Source organism: Westerdykella ornata (assembly GCF_010094085.1).
Source record: "Westerdykella ornata strain CBS 379.55 unplaced genomic scaffold EI97scaffold_1, whole genome shotgun sequence".
In the NCBI taxonomy this organism is placed as follows: domain Eukaryota; kingdom Fungi; phylum Ascomycota; class Dothideomycetes; order Pleosporales; family Sporormiaceae; genus Westerdykella; species Westerdykella ornata.
The window spans coordinates 1,990,702-2,004,519 of record NW_022986851.1 but is presented as its reverse complement, the minus strand read 5'-3'; the positions used below and the strand labels follow the sequence as shown (position 1 = coordinate 2,004,519).

Below are 13,818 nucleotides of genomic sequence, written 5' to 3'. Positions count from 1 at the left end.
CTCCTTATAATCTTCCCTGCTACTAGTATGGTCTTTGCACCTGAGCTTTTTGAGTGAGCACTACTAGCATTGATAGGTTGTTGCTGGTCTCTAGCCCCAAATCACATCACGCAGCTGCAAATATGAACGAAAAAACAGCACATTTAGCTAGATACAGAGACAAAGGGAAGGATGTTGAGAACCATGCAGAGCAAGGCAAAATGCTGAGAATGCCGAGTAAACATTTCGCTCAACTCCACCGGTTAACCACCCATCATGCAGCGGGCACCACATTTCAAAAGACATCTTTTATCCATATTGAAACAGCTGATGGCGGGCGGACGCATCTTCTATTATACATCTATACCCCTCGAATCAGCACATGGTGAACCCACTAGAACGCGCCCAGGAATAGAAAACCCACTTCAAAAGACCTTAGCGTTTACAGGAAGGCCTTGGTGAAAGTCGTCGCAACCTCCTTCAGCCTCGACTCAGTGTCCTTGCTCAGTGCTCCTTCACGATCAATGGTAGCCAGCAAGTCGGACTCGTTAGCCTTGAGGTGGGCCAGGAAATCAGACTCCCACTGGAGAATCCTGTTGACGGGCACATTGTCGAGGATACCGTTGACACCCGCATAGATGAGCGGCACCATCTCATTTACACTATAATTTCATTAGCTAGGACACGATCAACTATCAATGCAAGAGCACTTACGCCATCGGCTTATACTGGGGCTGCTTCAGGAGCTCGGTGAGACGCTCACCACGGCTGAGGGTCTGCTTGGTAGCAGCATCCAAATCCGAACCGAACTGAGCGAAGGCAGCAACTTCACGATACTGGGCCAGGAAGAGCTTCAGAGAACCAGCGACCTGCTTCATGGCCTTGAGCTGGGCAGCGGAACCGACACGTGACACGGAAAGACCGACGTTGATGGCGGGGCGGATACCCTTGTAGAACAGCTCGGACTCCAAGAAGATCTGGCCGTCGGTGATGGAAATGACGTTTGTGGGAATGTACGCAGACACGTCACCACCCTGGGTCTCAATGACGGGAAGAGCAGTGAGAGAGCCGCCGCCGTGCTTGTCGTTCATCTTGGCGGCACGCTCCAGAAGCCGGGAGTGGAGGTAGAAGACGCTACGAAAATTAGCCTTCCAAAACGATGACGTAGTTTCGGGTTCACATACTCTCCAGGATAAGCCTCACGCCCAGGAGGACGACGGAGCAAAAGGGACATCTGACGATACGCGACAGCCTGCTTGGACAAATCGTCATAGATGATTAAAGCATGCTTTCCATTGTCTCTGAAGAATTCGCCCATGCTCGTTGCTTAGTAATCATATCAGTTAGTGTTCTGTTCATCATGTTTGTATCATCGCGTAGTGTTGAGGGCATGAAAGACGAAGTGAAGGGAAAGGCTTGGCATGGTGGACGAAAAGGTGCTAGCGCAACGCACAGACCCGTATCGAAAGGATAGAGGGAAGAAATGCGTAGAGGGAAGAAATGCGTAAGAAAGAGAGAATACGAACCAGTGAAGGGAGCAATGTACTGCAGAGGAGCTGCCTCGGAGGCGGTAGCGGCGACAACGATGGAGTACTTCATGGCATCGTTCTCCTCAAGGGTCTTGACAAGCTGGGCGACAGTGGAACGCTTCTGGCCAACAGCGACGTAGATGCAGTAGAGCTTCTTGGTCTCGTCGTTGCTGTTGTTCCAGCGCTTCTGGTTAAGGATGGTGTCGAGAGCGACGGCGGTCTTTCCGGTCTGACGATCACCAATGATCAACTCACGCTGGCCACGGCCAATGGGAACCATAGCGTCGACGGACTTGAGACCAGTCTGTACGGGCTGGTTGACGGAACGGCGGGGAAGGATACCAGGAGCCTTGAGCTGAGCGCGGCGCTTCTCGCTGGTCTTGATGGGGCCCTTGCCATCAATGGGGTTTCCGAGTGCATCGACAACACGTCCGAGAAGAGCCTCGCCGACGGGAACGTCGACCTAATCGTTATCAGCACGATGTTGTAGGTTCAAATGCCTTATTGACATACAATCTCGCCCGTCCGCTTGACGGTCTCGCCCTCCTTGACCAAACGATCGGAACCGAAGAGCACAACACCGACCTGGCCGGCTTCCAAGTTCATGCACATGCCCTTGACACCGGACGCGAACCTGTGATGGAATGTCAGCTCCATGACACAGCCGCGGCAACTTCTGTATGACGACATACTCGACCAGTTCCTCGGCCTGCACATTGGTCATGCCATGGACACGGGCAATACCATCACTGTCATCCAATTGTCAGCTCCCAATGATCCTTTCGATGAGTTCTATCCATGTTTTGGAGCATACCCGACGGAGAGGACGCGACCTGTCTCGGCAAGGCTCTGCTCCTCCTGGACACCGCGGATCTTCTGCTCAAGGATAGAGGAGACCTCGGTGGGAGATGCCTTCGCATCGGCGGCGTAGGTTCGCACCGCGTTGAACGGGGTGGTACGGGTCTGAAATTCTCGTCAGTGCTCGGCTCACCAAAACAGCTCCCTCCGGCCGGCGTAGCAATCTTTGCAGCGCACACGACGCCTCGCCGCAATGCCATTGATGTCGCAAACTTCGAATTGTCGCTGCAAATGATGGCGAGATGGGAGGCAGGCCCAATTGCGACGGATTTCGATGGACTTACCGACGCAATTCTGCCCGAGGCAGAGATTGCAGCGACCCGGCGGCTCGACTGGCGGAGGGCGCGTCCGAACATTTCGAGGAGCTCTAACGGCTACGGGGAGGGTTCTGCAATCAATTGAATTGATGCAGAGATGGAGGGAGGAGGTGCGATTCGGTGGAGGAAAAGAGACGCTGGGAAAGTGCAACGGATGGAGGACGGCAAACCTTGAGAAGTCCATCACTTGGCGCGCTAGCCGCAACGGGCACCTCCATCTTGGACGCGATCCAACTTGGGACTTCACAACCCCATAAATTATATCGCCCGGAAAACTTTCGCTACTGAATGATCTGAAGGGCAGTGCTCTAAGTTTACGGAGCCTCTTCTTAGAATATTGTTCTTGCGTTGGAAAGTGATGACCTACACTAAATGCCTCATACCAGTTGTGCAGTTTGGGCACATTATACACATCACCACCGTTTTGTTGGTAACAAACCTCTTCGGCTCTGTATTCCCGTACCATTTGTCCCGTAGGAAGTTATCATGATGCAGCGTTTTCACGAAGAATATTGAACAGGATATTGCAAGTGAGCTCATGTTTCCCTTCATCACTCTACCCTTGCTCAGCCTCGGCAGAGCTATAACTCCATTGAACAACGAATCCGGTTGTATCTGATCCCCCTTACCACAATGAATCTGCTCGCTCTTACGTGCCATAGCTCCATAAACTCATCGAAAGTCGGTATATAGGAACCAATCCAGAAGTACACGTTATGATCCGACTCTTGCAATTCGTTCTCCATCCGGATCAATCGGCAGCGGGAGCATCCTACGACGCTTTAGCCCCGCTTGCAGCCCCGCTACCAGGCTTCTTGCTCTTCTCTTCCTTGAATTTCTGGATCTGCTCTTCAACAGCCTTATCGACTCTGCGTTTGAGCTCCGGGCGATAGCCTAGTGAAAATAGTATCTCGAACCACACAAAAAACGGCGCCAGGAAAAGTGCCTGTACCAGGTTATCCAAAAGAGCCGGGGCCCTTCCTTCGAACTTCCCATGACCGATGAACTGCGCGATCCAGCATACAACGTGTAGTGCGGCCGCCCAAGTATTGGCCGAGGACCCATATGTCGAGGTAAGGTGATTACTGTACGCGGTTGCGGCAAGGAGAAGCGGAGCAAGCAGCCCTCCGGCCACTGGTTCCATCAAAACGTATAGCGTTGAGTATAGCAAGGCTCCAATGGTGCCAACATTGAGGGGAAGGTTCGGAACCGATAACCAGGCTGGCAAGGGAATTGCAGGTGTGTTCGTCAACTAGGTCCAGTTAGCAAAGGCCGACTTAACTCTGCGTCAAACCCTACTAGCAGTAACGCAGTCACAAGGATGACTGGCACACAGATGATGTGTATGGTGACATTCACCTAAACATTTTATGAGCGACACATTCGCGATGATAAACTTAAAGACCTCACAGGATTATGGTGGTATGCTCCATACTAGGAAGCGTTAGCCAGTGCACCCTCTTTGCGTCTGGGATACGTACGAAGCGTAGTTGCTTTTCCAAGTTGAGGGACATGGCGCCTGTGCAGTGATTCGAGGGAATTATCGAAGGATGGGAAAACTAGGCGAGCATCGCAGGCATATCTTTTAGAGGAGCTGAAACAGAAGATGCTGGATCCGGTGAACTACCGATCTGGAACTTCCAAGGTTCCAACGGCCAGCAGATTGGGACTTGTTGGTATGCACGAGGGAGAGGTGGGGAGGGGGCACCAGACCGAGCTTCACATGTTAGGTCGTCGGCCACCGGTGAAACATTCCTCCAGGATGAAGGAGTCCAGGCTTGGCGTCCGGCATCGTCACTTCAAGGCACTCATCACTGTGGTGGACGCCTTGCTTTTAGTTTCTACAAGCGGTGCACGGGGAGGCTTTCCTCTTCAGCGCAAACCACACTCCTTCAGAGATATTGCCTGCAGGTCTTGCCGTCTCCCGTAACAAGCGTCTCTTACCTCCCAACGATTTTCGCCACTTTGTTCAGACGGGCAGGAATCGTGATTTGGACAACTTCAAGACAGAAGCAGCTTCATTGATTCCTCTCTTCTTGAGTCGTTTTGATATCTATTATATAACGCTTCCGGCGCAACAAGCTCTAACATCGCGCCCCTCTCGCTCCTCCGGAAAACCTCCCCGAACAACTTGCGCCGTTCCCATACCCGTCGTTGTTCACTTGGACGAGGTCTGCGCGGAACAGGGCAGGCAATAAAGCTGCCGCTGGACTTGCCGACTTCCGTTGCAACACAGTCGTGCGCTGTCCTGTCACCTGGTGCCACCTCGTTAATTGACTTTGTGGAACCGCGCACACTACCCGCATAACGGACAGCCCGGAGTCGCAGTGAGACGCCATCATGTTTTTCCTCAAAGAACTCGAGAAGACGCTCCAGTTACATCCGTCGTACTTCGGCCCGCTGATTCGGCAACATATCCATCGAGAGCTGCTCACAAAGGAGGAGGGTTCAAGTACCGGAAAATACATCATCGTGTGCATACTCGACACGTTCGACATCTCCGATGGTGTTGTTGTCCCAGGGTCGGGCGCCGCTGAATACACCGTACATTACAAGGCCATTGTTTGGAGGCCGTACAAGAACGAAGTGGTATGAAGCGCTCGATACAACTTGAGTGTCTCAGCTCACTAGGTGTAGGTGGACGGCGTAGTTACCTCCGTCGTCCAAGGCGGCTTCTTTGTCGACTGTGGTTCCTTACAGGGCTTCGTATCAAAGAGTGTACGATTCGGATACTCATGATTCCCTTTACCATCCGTGACCTTCTAACACTTTACAGATGATACCCAACGAGATCCAGTTCGACGCAAACGCAACGCCACCTCAATGGACCGATAATGGTGAGCAAGTGATTGAGAAGGGGACCAGCGTTCGCGTCAAGATCAAAGGTTTGCGGTCCGAGGTGGACAGGATGTACGCAATTTGCACGATGAAAGAAGTAAGTTGATACGAGATGTGTCAGTACTCCTCACCATGGGCGCTAATCACCGTGCGCTAGGATTACCTTGGGCCGCTCCAGACATAGGGGGATGGAGAGAAACACTCAACACGTCCAGAGGAGAACAGGGCCGCCACTTCTTCAGAAAACAGGAGTTAGAGAAGATTATCATGCGCGATATTCGCTTTTGGCAAATCAGCATCGCCGGTTAACGAAGCAGAGAGCACCACGAAGGGGATGAAAGATGAGAAGACAGGTGCCAGCGTTTGTCCTCTGAAGCTCACATGCTATTGCCAGTTGGGCTGTACTTCTTACTTTTCGCGGGAACGTGATTGTATAAGTGGCTCACGCTTCATAGACTTTGTATACCCAGCCGAATACTTTAAGACCGAGATCATAATATAAGCTGTTCAATGCTTTGGACAAACTATAGTTTCGGGACCTTGCTCTGTTTAAGGAGATGCGGTAGGCGTTAACCCGATTATGGCTAGAACAAACGTATCTGCTGCAATGAGGCTGTCCCGAGTATTTCTGCTTCATCGTTGACATCATCAATAAGGCACCAATGGAATTGGTTGCAATTCGTTCTTTGTTATTGAACACAGCGCCAGAGGGAGCTGAATACCAGAATATTACCAAAAGGAGTTTAGCGCGCTCATATCACCGCGGTCCAACCCCAGACTTCCCCATATCTCCACGTATGGCCGTGCACCGTATTCATCCTCCATGCCGAACACTTGACACGCCACAGGGGCACAGATCTTACCCCCTCGCGTTTTCTACATTCCCTAGAAACATGATAGAACACTTGCACCTCCTTCAATAACATACTCACCACCATGGGGCCTCGCGAACGTGCCGTAAACGACGAGGAAACCGAGCCACTTACTCGCGAAGAAACGATTCCGCGCCGCTCAGAAGACGAGTTCTCCAATGCCTCCGTATCCTCCGCGTCGACCACCTCGCTCATTCTAGAACACATCAACAATACCGCGGCAAACCATGCCTCAAATCCGGAGTTGCAGGAGAAGTATAGGGACGAGGACAGCGAGCCCGATCGCCGGCGCGAGGACTTGGACATTGAAGATGGGCGATATCAGGGATCAACGCATGTGGATAAGAAGGCACGGCGACTGCTATGGATAGTTGGCGCGATCTGTGTTGCGGGCTGGGCGCTTGCTCTTGTCTCGTTCCTCGTCCGAGGGAGCTATAAGCCTGCGTCCACGCGCCCGCATGATCCTCTTGCCCCAGTGACCAAGGGGTCGGGAAAGAAGGTCACGCTGGATAGCGTCCTGGGAGGCCAATGGTATGCTACGAGGCAGAGCGTGGAATGGATTGCGGGCCCGGACGGGCAGGACGGGTTGCTCCTGGAAACAGGTGTCTCGGGCAAGGAGTACCTCGTTGTTGAAAATGTGCGCAACTTGGATAGCTCGGAAGCTTCCGTGAACAGGACCGTTCTGATGGAGCAGCGGTCCTTTGACGTTGGGGGCAAGTTCGTCACCCCGAGCAGGGTGTGGCCCAGCAACGACTTCCGGAAAGTGCTGGTCATGTCGGAAGAGACGAAGAACTGGCGGCATTCCTTCACTGGACTCTACTGGATCTTCGATGTGGAGACGCAGACTGCGCAACCTCTGGACCCAGAGAATCCCGAACGCAGAATACAGCTCGCATCCTGGTCACCGCAATCAGATGCCGTGGTTTTCACCCGGAACAACAACATGTTTTTACGGAAGTTGGACTCTGACCGCGTCGTCCAAATCACTTTGGATGGAGGATCTGAGCTATTCTACGGAGTTCCCGACTGGGTGTACGAGGAGGAGGTGTTCCAAGGAAACAGTGCTACATGGTGGTCCGAAGACGGCGAGTACATCGCCTTCCTCAGAACGGACGAGTCCAAGGTTCCCACCTATCCTGTACAGTACTTCATTGAGCGCCCCAGCGGAAAGAAGCCGAAACCTGGACAGGAATCATATCCGGAAGTACGAAACATTAAGTATCCCAAGGCCGGTGCGCCCAACCCTGTAGTCACGCTTCAGTTCTACGATGTCGCCAAGGGAGATGTCTTCTCTGTGCACATTGATGACGACTTCTCGGACAACGATCGCTTGATCACGGAGGTAGTTTGGGCTGGCCGTAGCAAGAAAGTCCTAGTGCGCGAGACGAATCGCGAGAGCGATATCCTTAAAGTCGTACTGATCGACGTCGAGCGACGTAATGGCAAGACGGTCAGGGAGGAAAACGTCTTGAAGCTCGACGGTGGATGGTTCGAAGTCTCCCAGCGAACAAAGTTTGTGCCTTCGGATCCCCGCAGAGGTCGAAACAGAGATGGCTACATCGACACCATCATTCATGAGGGATACGATCATATCGGATACTTTACACCCTTGGACAATCCCGAACCGATAGTACTTACGAAGGGACAATGGGAAGTCGTCGAAGCGCCTTCGGCCGTCGACCTGGAGAACAATCTAGTCTACTACATCTCCACCGAACGGTCCTCCATCGAAAGACACCCGTACGTCGTCAAGCTGGATGGAACTGGCAAGAAGGAAGTCGTGGAAGATAGTGCTGCAGGATATTACGACGCGCATTTCTCCACCGGCGGCGGCTACGCCCTCATCACCTACGACGGCCCCGGCATCCCCTGGCAAAAAATCATCAGCACCCCGTCCGCCAAAGACAAATACGAAAGGACACTCGAGAAGAACGAGCGACTCGAAAAACTCGTCAAGCAGCACGAACTCCCCATCCTCAACTACCAAGAAATCGAAGTCGACGGCTTCAAGCTCAACGTCCTCGAGCAACGTCCCCCGCACTTCAACCCCAAGCGGAAATACCCCGTCCTCTTCTACCAATACAGCGGGCCCGGCTCCCAGACCGTCGACAAGAAATTCAAGGTCAATTTCCAATCCTACATCGCCTCCAGCTTGGGCTACATTGTCGTCACCGTCGACGGCCGCGGCACAGGCTACCTCGGGCGCAAACTGCGCTGCATCACGCGCGGCAACATCGGCCACTGGGAGGCGCACGACCAGATCGCCGTGGCGAAGCTGTGGTCGCGGAAGAGCTACGTCGACGCCGAGCGCATGGCCATCTGGGGCTGGAGCTACGGCGGCTTCACGACGCTCAAGACGCTCGAGACGGACGCCGGCCAGACGTTCAAGTACGGCATGGCCGTCGCGCCCGTCACCGATTGGCGCTTCTACGACTCCGTCTACACGGAGCGATACATGCACACGCCGCAGAACAACCCCGAGGGCTATGCAAACTCGACCATCAGCGACGTGCAGTCGCTCTCGCAAAACGTCCGCTTCCTCGTCATGCACGGCGTCGCCGACGATAACGTGCATATGCAGAATACGCTCACCTTGCTAGATAAGTTGGATCTCGCGGGCATAGAGAATTACGACGTCCATGTCTTTCCGGACTCGGATCATAGCATTTATTTCCATAATGCGAATCGCATTGTTTATGATAGTGAGTTTATTCTTTCTTTTTCTGAATTGCGAGGATGTGTAAGGGACTGGGGCTAACGTACTGCTGCTAGAATTGAGTTCTTGGCTTGTCAATGCGTTCAATGGGGAGTGGCTCCGGATCGATAGCCCCGTGCCTAAAGCGCAGGGGGAGGGTAAAGCAAAGGAGAAAGAGTAGTTGTTTTGCATTTGACTTGTATTGGCGTTTTGGGTTGTGCTTGTGAAGCCTGTGGATGATACCCAGACTAAGATGAGGGGCGAGGGCGGCGTAGATATCGCTGATATTCATGTAGATACTGTACATACCAATCGAATCATCTGGACTCCATTCCGCTCCGCTACTTTCAGCTTGAAGAGCGAGGAAACGCTACTTATGTTACAAAGCAAGCAGTCATATGTTTCATGTCATCGTAATCTCTCATAGTCTATAGCTTGACGCTCGAATCGCCAGTGCCAGGCTCACCAATAGTGTTCAAGAAAGCCTGGTGGACATACTCCGTCAAATCGCCCGCCTGCAAGGCCCTGCCCTTCTCCTTGAACGCCAGCCGTGAGCACTCCCTCGTGATGGCCGACCCGCCGTACGCCGCGAGCGCCAGCGTCTCCGCAGGCTCCATATCCCCCTCATGATCCCAGATCCTATCATGATACGCCTGCCTATACGCCAACAGCGTGGCCAGACTTCCCGTCAGGGTGTCTCCCTGACCACCAGACCTCTTCAAGCCGCCCTCGCCGTCCGACACGAGCGTGTACTTGCCATTGGATATGTAATCTTTGGCTCCCTTCTGGATGATGGTGACGCCGCCGAAGGCCTTGGCCAGCTTGGAGCACACCTCGGACGGATCGCCGTCCTCGACATTCACGCCTTTGGCCTTTGCCAGGCGGCCGAATTCGACTACGTTGGGCGTCAATATGCACTCTGTGCATCCCTGCACGAGCTCCGGGCGTGTCTGCGCTAGGAACAATCCATCTGCGTCCAGCACGAAGGGGATATTTTGTTTCCTAGCTTCTTCGATGACCCGCGCGCATGTATCCTGCATCAGCTTGTCGCGGCCTAGACCGGGGCCGATGACGACGACGTGCAGACGGCTCAGCATGCCGATGACCTCTGCGGAGACGGTGTCGAGGGACTCCGACTGGGCGAGGTGCTTGGATTGCCGCATGTACGGGTGCACCATGAGGTTGGGGGAGTAGGTTTTGATGACGGCGCCGGCGCCGGGTTCGCAGATGACGTGGGACTGGATAGGGGTCGTCGTTAGCATATCTCAAATATCTCAATGCCACCGTTTTTGTTCTTCGCGATTGACTTACCATGTCGCATCCCAGTTTCGCGGACGCCATGGCGGAGAAGTACGGTGCACCGGTGTAGTCCTCGCTGCCTCCGATAACGCCTACTCGACCCAGCATACCTACCAGACACCATCAGTCTACTCGTTCGCCCTTGGAGAATCATTCTAGTCTACCTTTGTGAAAGCGCTCCAGCATAGGCGGGATCATCTTGTGGACCTTGCCCAAGAGCTCCTTTCTCGTCGCGCTGGCCATTTTTGGAAACTTGTTGAGTTTTGTGGAGAGTTTTGATAGAAGCGGAGGTGTGGTCTGGGAAAGTCAGGATTTTGTTGCGGTAGAACTTGGAGAATTTAAAAAAAGAGAAACTTGTGGTTTCAGATGGCCATGTTGACAGTCGACGTCATACCATGCTCATTGGACCGAGGAACGGTTGGCCGCCACAACCAGCCACAGGCCGCGCCACAGTTACCCAAGCTCAACGGAAATGGTGGTGTGAATGATCGTTCTTGTTTGAATTTCCTTGAGCTCGTTTGCATGCGTGACTTAGAGCATATAGAGAAACCCAGCAAAGTGGTCCCGGTACCAAAGACAGCCGACTTCGTCTTGTGAATTTGCTCCTCGACCATCATTCCACTTCAGACGAACAAAACACTCATGCCAAGCGAGCAAACTTTCATTCATAATGACACATGCATGCCAAAACCATGCCTCCCAAACACCACCATCATGATCTGAGTAAGGAAAAGAACCAAGCTACGCAAGAGGGCTAGATACAAATACAAGCATAAAGAGGACACACCCATACCTAATTTTCCACGTCTAGTACTCCAGCGTAATCTTCTGGCCCTTGAGCCTTCCAATGACCACCTCCGGCGCATACTTGGGAATCACCTCATCATCATGTAGCATCTCAAACTCCTCGCTGGCATCCTTGCCCATGTGCGAGTACAGGGCCTGAGGACCACCGGGGTGCTCATTGACCCAGTTCGTCAGATCCAGGACGACTCCCTTGACAGCGATCCACAGATCGTCCTTCTTGTTGTGCTTGGCCACCTCTTCAATCGAGAACTCCTTGTCGGGAACCTTAAAGTCCTTGACGGTGTTAGGTTTCGACACTTTTCCAGGATCAGCGGAGTCAGCTTTCTCACCCTTGAGCACGGGCGCGGCAGACTGTTGAGACTGCTGTGCGGTTTGACTTTGCTGACCCGTGGAGGCGGACGCGGCGTTCCACTCAACGGACACTTTCCCGGGCTGCGAGGGGTCGATGTGCAGCGAAATCTGAGCGAGACGGTTGACAGCGGAGCCGCCGGCGCTGTTGAGCGCCTGCTGGAAGAGATAGCGGGAAGCGGATTCGCCGGCGACACGGCCGTAGACGACACAGCCGAGCAACGAGGAGCCACCGAGACGGTTGGCACCGTGGACACCGCCAGCGAGCTCACCGCAGACATAGAGGCCGTCAAAAGGCTTGCCCTCGGAATTGAGCACCTGAGCCTGGTCGTTGATCTCGATACCGCCCATGGTGAAGTGGAGGACGGGCTCCATGACGGCGACGTGGAAGGTGTCGCTGATGTCGAAGGGCATGTTGTGGAAGTACTTCTTGCCCCAGATGTCCTTCTTGTCACCGCGGGCGATGGCGTTGTAGCTCTGGAACTCCTCTTGGAGCTCTTTCTCGCTAACGCCAATCTCCTTGGCGAGCTCCTTGCCGGTCATCTTCTTCATGAGACCGCGGCCAGAGTAGTGGCGGGTGTGGAAGTCAAGAACGTTGGAGGCCTTGGAGTTGAGGACGAGACGGATAGGCCAGAGACCCTTGTCGCGCTCCTCCCACATTTTACCGGAAACGTAGTCACGGTGGCCCAGGTCATCGCAGAAGCGCTTGCCCTTGGAGTTGAGGAGGATACCACCCTCACCACGGAGAGCTGCGTATTGTTAGCCGCATCCTTCATAAGACTACTTCAGGCGACATACCCTCAGCGGCCAAGAACTTGGTCTTAGCAGTGGGATCCTTGGGGTCAACCAGACCGGTAGGGTGGACTTGGACCTTGTCCATGTCGATGCCGTTGGCACCAATGGCCATGAGCATCTTGTGGCCGTCACCAGTGGCATGGGCGCCGTTGGTCGTGGAGAGACCGAAGGTGTCTGGCCTGTGCTTCTTCAACAAAGAGGTCTCTGTGAAGTCGGCAGCGTAGCCACCGGTAGCCAGCACAACGGGGCCCTCGACTGTGAACTCCTCGCCATTCAGCTCGTATGTGACTCCTATGGCGCGGTTGCCCTCCTTGTTGACCTTGGTGACCTTGGCCTTCTTGATGAGCTGAACGCGCTCGGGCTCTTGCTCAGCGAGCTCCTCGAACCGTTGCATGAGGGCGTAGGTGATGGCCATACCCGGGAACTTGGCATCGTGGCCACGGTGGGTACGGGGCTGGGAGTGGCCACTGGAGAACTTTCAGTACATGTTGGAAAAAGGGAAACGTGTAGACATACCCCAACCGTGAGACGAGGGTCAGATCCAGGTTGAAGACATCCTGCAGCCATTCGACGGCAGCGGCAGACTTGTAGGTCAGGACCTTGATGAGGTCCGGGCGAGCCTTGTCACGGGCCGACTTGAGGGTATCATCGTAGAACTGCTTGACGCTGTCGCGGATGTTGTGGTCTACTTGTGTGCGGGTAAGGGCGCCGTTGATACCGGAGGTCGCCTTGGTGGAGTTGCCTCCCATGAAGTCTTTGTTGAATGTGGGATGAGCTCAATCTCAAAAAATAGAAAGAAAGAGAAACTCACTGTTCTTGTCGAGCAGCAACACATTGCCGCCGGACAGGTAGATGGTGTGGGCGGCGCTCAAACCGGACACTGAGCATTGTCGTTAGCATTGATGACGGATGGCAAGACATGGGTGCTCACAGCCGGCGCCGACGACAATGACCCTCTGGACCATGGCTGCAGTGAATATCTGTAATGGAAAGGAGAAAGAGAGAAAATGACAGAGGCTCGCACGAGGGTATAATGGGAGGAGAAGTGGTTGACTGCGGATGGAGGAGTAACGGCTGGCGGGCAGTGTTAAGTAGGACGGAGTGGTGATGGAGCAATTGCCTCGGCGTTGAGGATGACGCTAAACCCCTTGCGGAGTGGCCTTCTGGTGGATCCCGCGAATGAGAGGCCGAGAGTTTGTACGACTTCACGCGGTTCTGAGCATGTGAAGGCTGCGGCAACCTCGCCGGCGGGTCAGGTGCCCGTCGATGGCGAGTCGCCTGAAACTTCTGGATAATCCTCCGAGAGAGATGCACCCCAGGAGCGTCTCGATTTGCACGTGAAGCCGTTTGGAGTTTGACTTACATACTTCCAAGTTTGAGGACATTGCCTCTAATCTGGGGTACCCCACATCTCAGCCGAGGTGGGGTTGGGCGTTGTTGCCCGGTTTGTCAGGAGAACGCGTCTCTTCTTGGAAGAGACG

The 13,818-nt window shown here is 53.8% G+C and overlaps 6 protein-coding genes across 6 annotated transcripts; 2 read left to right on the top strand and 4 right to left on the bottom strand.

Moving 5' to 3' along the window:
- Positions 1 to 421: 421 nt before the first annotated feature.
- EI97DRAFT_366924 (ATP synthase-like protein subunit alpha) lies at positions 422 to 2,722 on the bottom strand (the record flags this gene model as incomplete). The annotated part of the gene is made up of 8 exons (XM_033795057.1): positions 422 to 641; positions 694 to 1,113; positions 1,164 to 1,305; positions 1,506 to 1,971; positions 2,022 to 2,142; positions 2,201 to 2,257; positions 2,323 to 2,471; positions 2,633 to 2,722. 8 exons carry the CDS (start codon positions 2,720 to 2,722, stop codon positions 422 to 424), a joined length of 1,665 nt encoding a protein of 554 aa, XP_033658863.1.
- Positions 2,723 to 3,175: 453 nt separating this feature from the next.
- On the bottom strand, positions 3,176 to 4,371 carry EI97DRAFT_429374 (DUF962-domain-containing protein). The gene is made up of 4 exons (XM_033797426.1): positions 4,165 to 4,371; positions 4,094 to 4,117; positions 3,983 to 4,042; positions 3,176 to 3,935 (listed from the first exon to the last, which is right to left on the bottom strand). The coding sequence occupies exons 1-4, from the start codon at positions 4,195 to 4,197 to the stop codon at positions 3,456 to 3,458; spliced, it is 597 nt and encodes a 198-aa protein (XP_033658862.1). The 5' UTR covers positions 4,198 to 4,371; the 3' UTR covers positions 3,176 to 3,455.
- A 447-nt stretch (positions 4,372 to 4,818) lies between these two features.
- On the top strand, positions 4,819 to 5,834 carry EI97DRAFT_26595 (DNA-directed RNA polymerase II 19 kDa polypeptide). Its single transcript, XM_033794248.1, has 4 exons — positions 4,819 to 5,272; positions 5,321 to 5,401; positions 5,460 to 5,618; positions 5,679 to 5,834. Exons 1-4 carry the CDS (start codon positions 5,024 to 5,026, stop codon positions 5,703 to 5,705), a joined length of 516 nt encoding a protein of 171 aa, XP_033658861.1. The 5' UTR covers positions 4,819 to 5,023; the 3' UTR covers positions 5,706 to 5,834.
- A 496-nt stretch (positions 5,835 to 6,330) lies between these two features.
- Positions 6,331 to 9,418, top strand: EI97DRAFT_497943 (putative dipeptidyl-aminopeptidase B). Its single transcript, XM_033802531.1, has 2 exons — positions 6,331 to 9,095; positions 9,166 to 9,418. Exons 1-2 carry the CDS (start codon positions 6,458 to 6,460, stop codon positions 9,267 to 9,269), a joined length of 2,742 nt encoding a protein of 913 aa, XP_033658860.1. The 5' UTR covers positions 6,331 to 6,457; the 3' UTR covers positions 9,270 to 9,418.
- Positions 9,419 to 9,435: 17 nt separating this feature from the next.
- Positions 9,436 to 10,630, bottom strand: EI97DRAFT_491268 (H-hydrate dehydratase; the record flags this gene model as incomplete). The annotated part of the gene is made up of 4 exons (XM_033802261.1): positions 9,436 to 9,458; positions 9,555 to 10,326; positions 10,400 to 10,497; positions 10,552 to 10,630. 4 exons carry the CDS (start codon positions 10,628 to 10,630, stop codon positions 9,436 to 9,438), a joined length of 972 nt encoding a protein of 323 aa, XP_033658859.1.
- Positions 10,631 to 10,879: 249 nt separating this feature from the next.
- On the bottom strand, positions 10,880 to 13,609 carry EI97DRAFT_429371 (fumarate reductase-like protein). Its single transcript, XM_033797425.1, has 5 exons — positions 13,269 to 13,609; positions 13,149 to 13,217; positions 12,854 to 13,091; positions 12,341 to 12,804; positions 10,880 to 12,291 (listed from the first exon to the last, which is right to left on the bottom strand). The coding sequence occupies exons 1-5, from the start codon at positions 13,300 to 13,302 to the stop codon at positions 11,195 to 11,197; spliced, it is 1,902 nt and encodes a 633-aa protein (XP_033658858.1). The 5' UTR covers positions 13,303 to 13,609; the 3' UTR covers positions 10,880 to 11,194.
- Between the last annotated feature and the right edge of the window lie 209 nt (positions 13,610 to 13,818).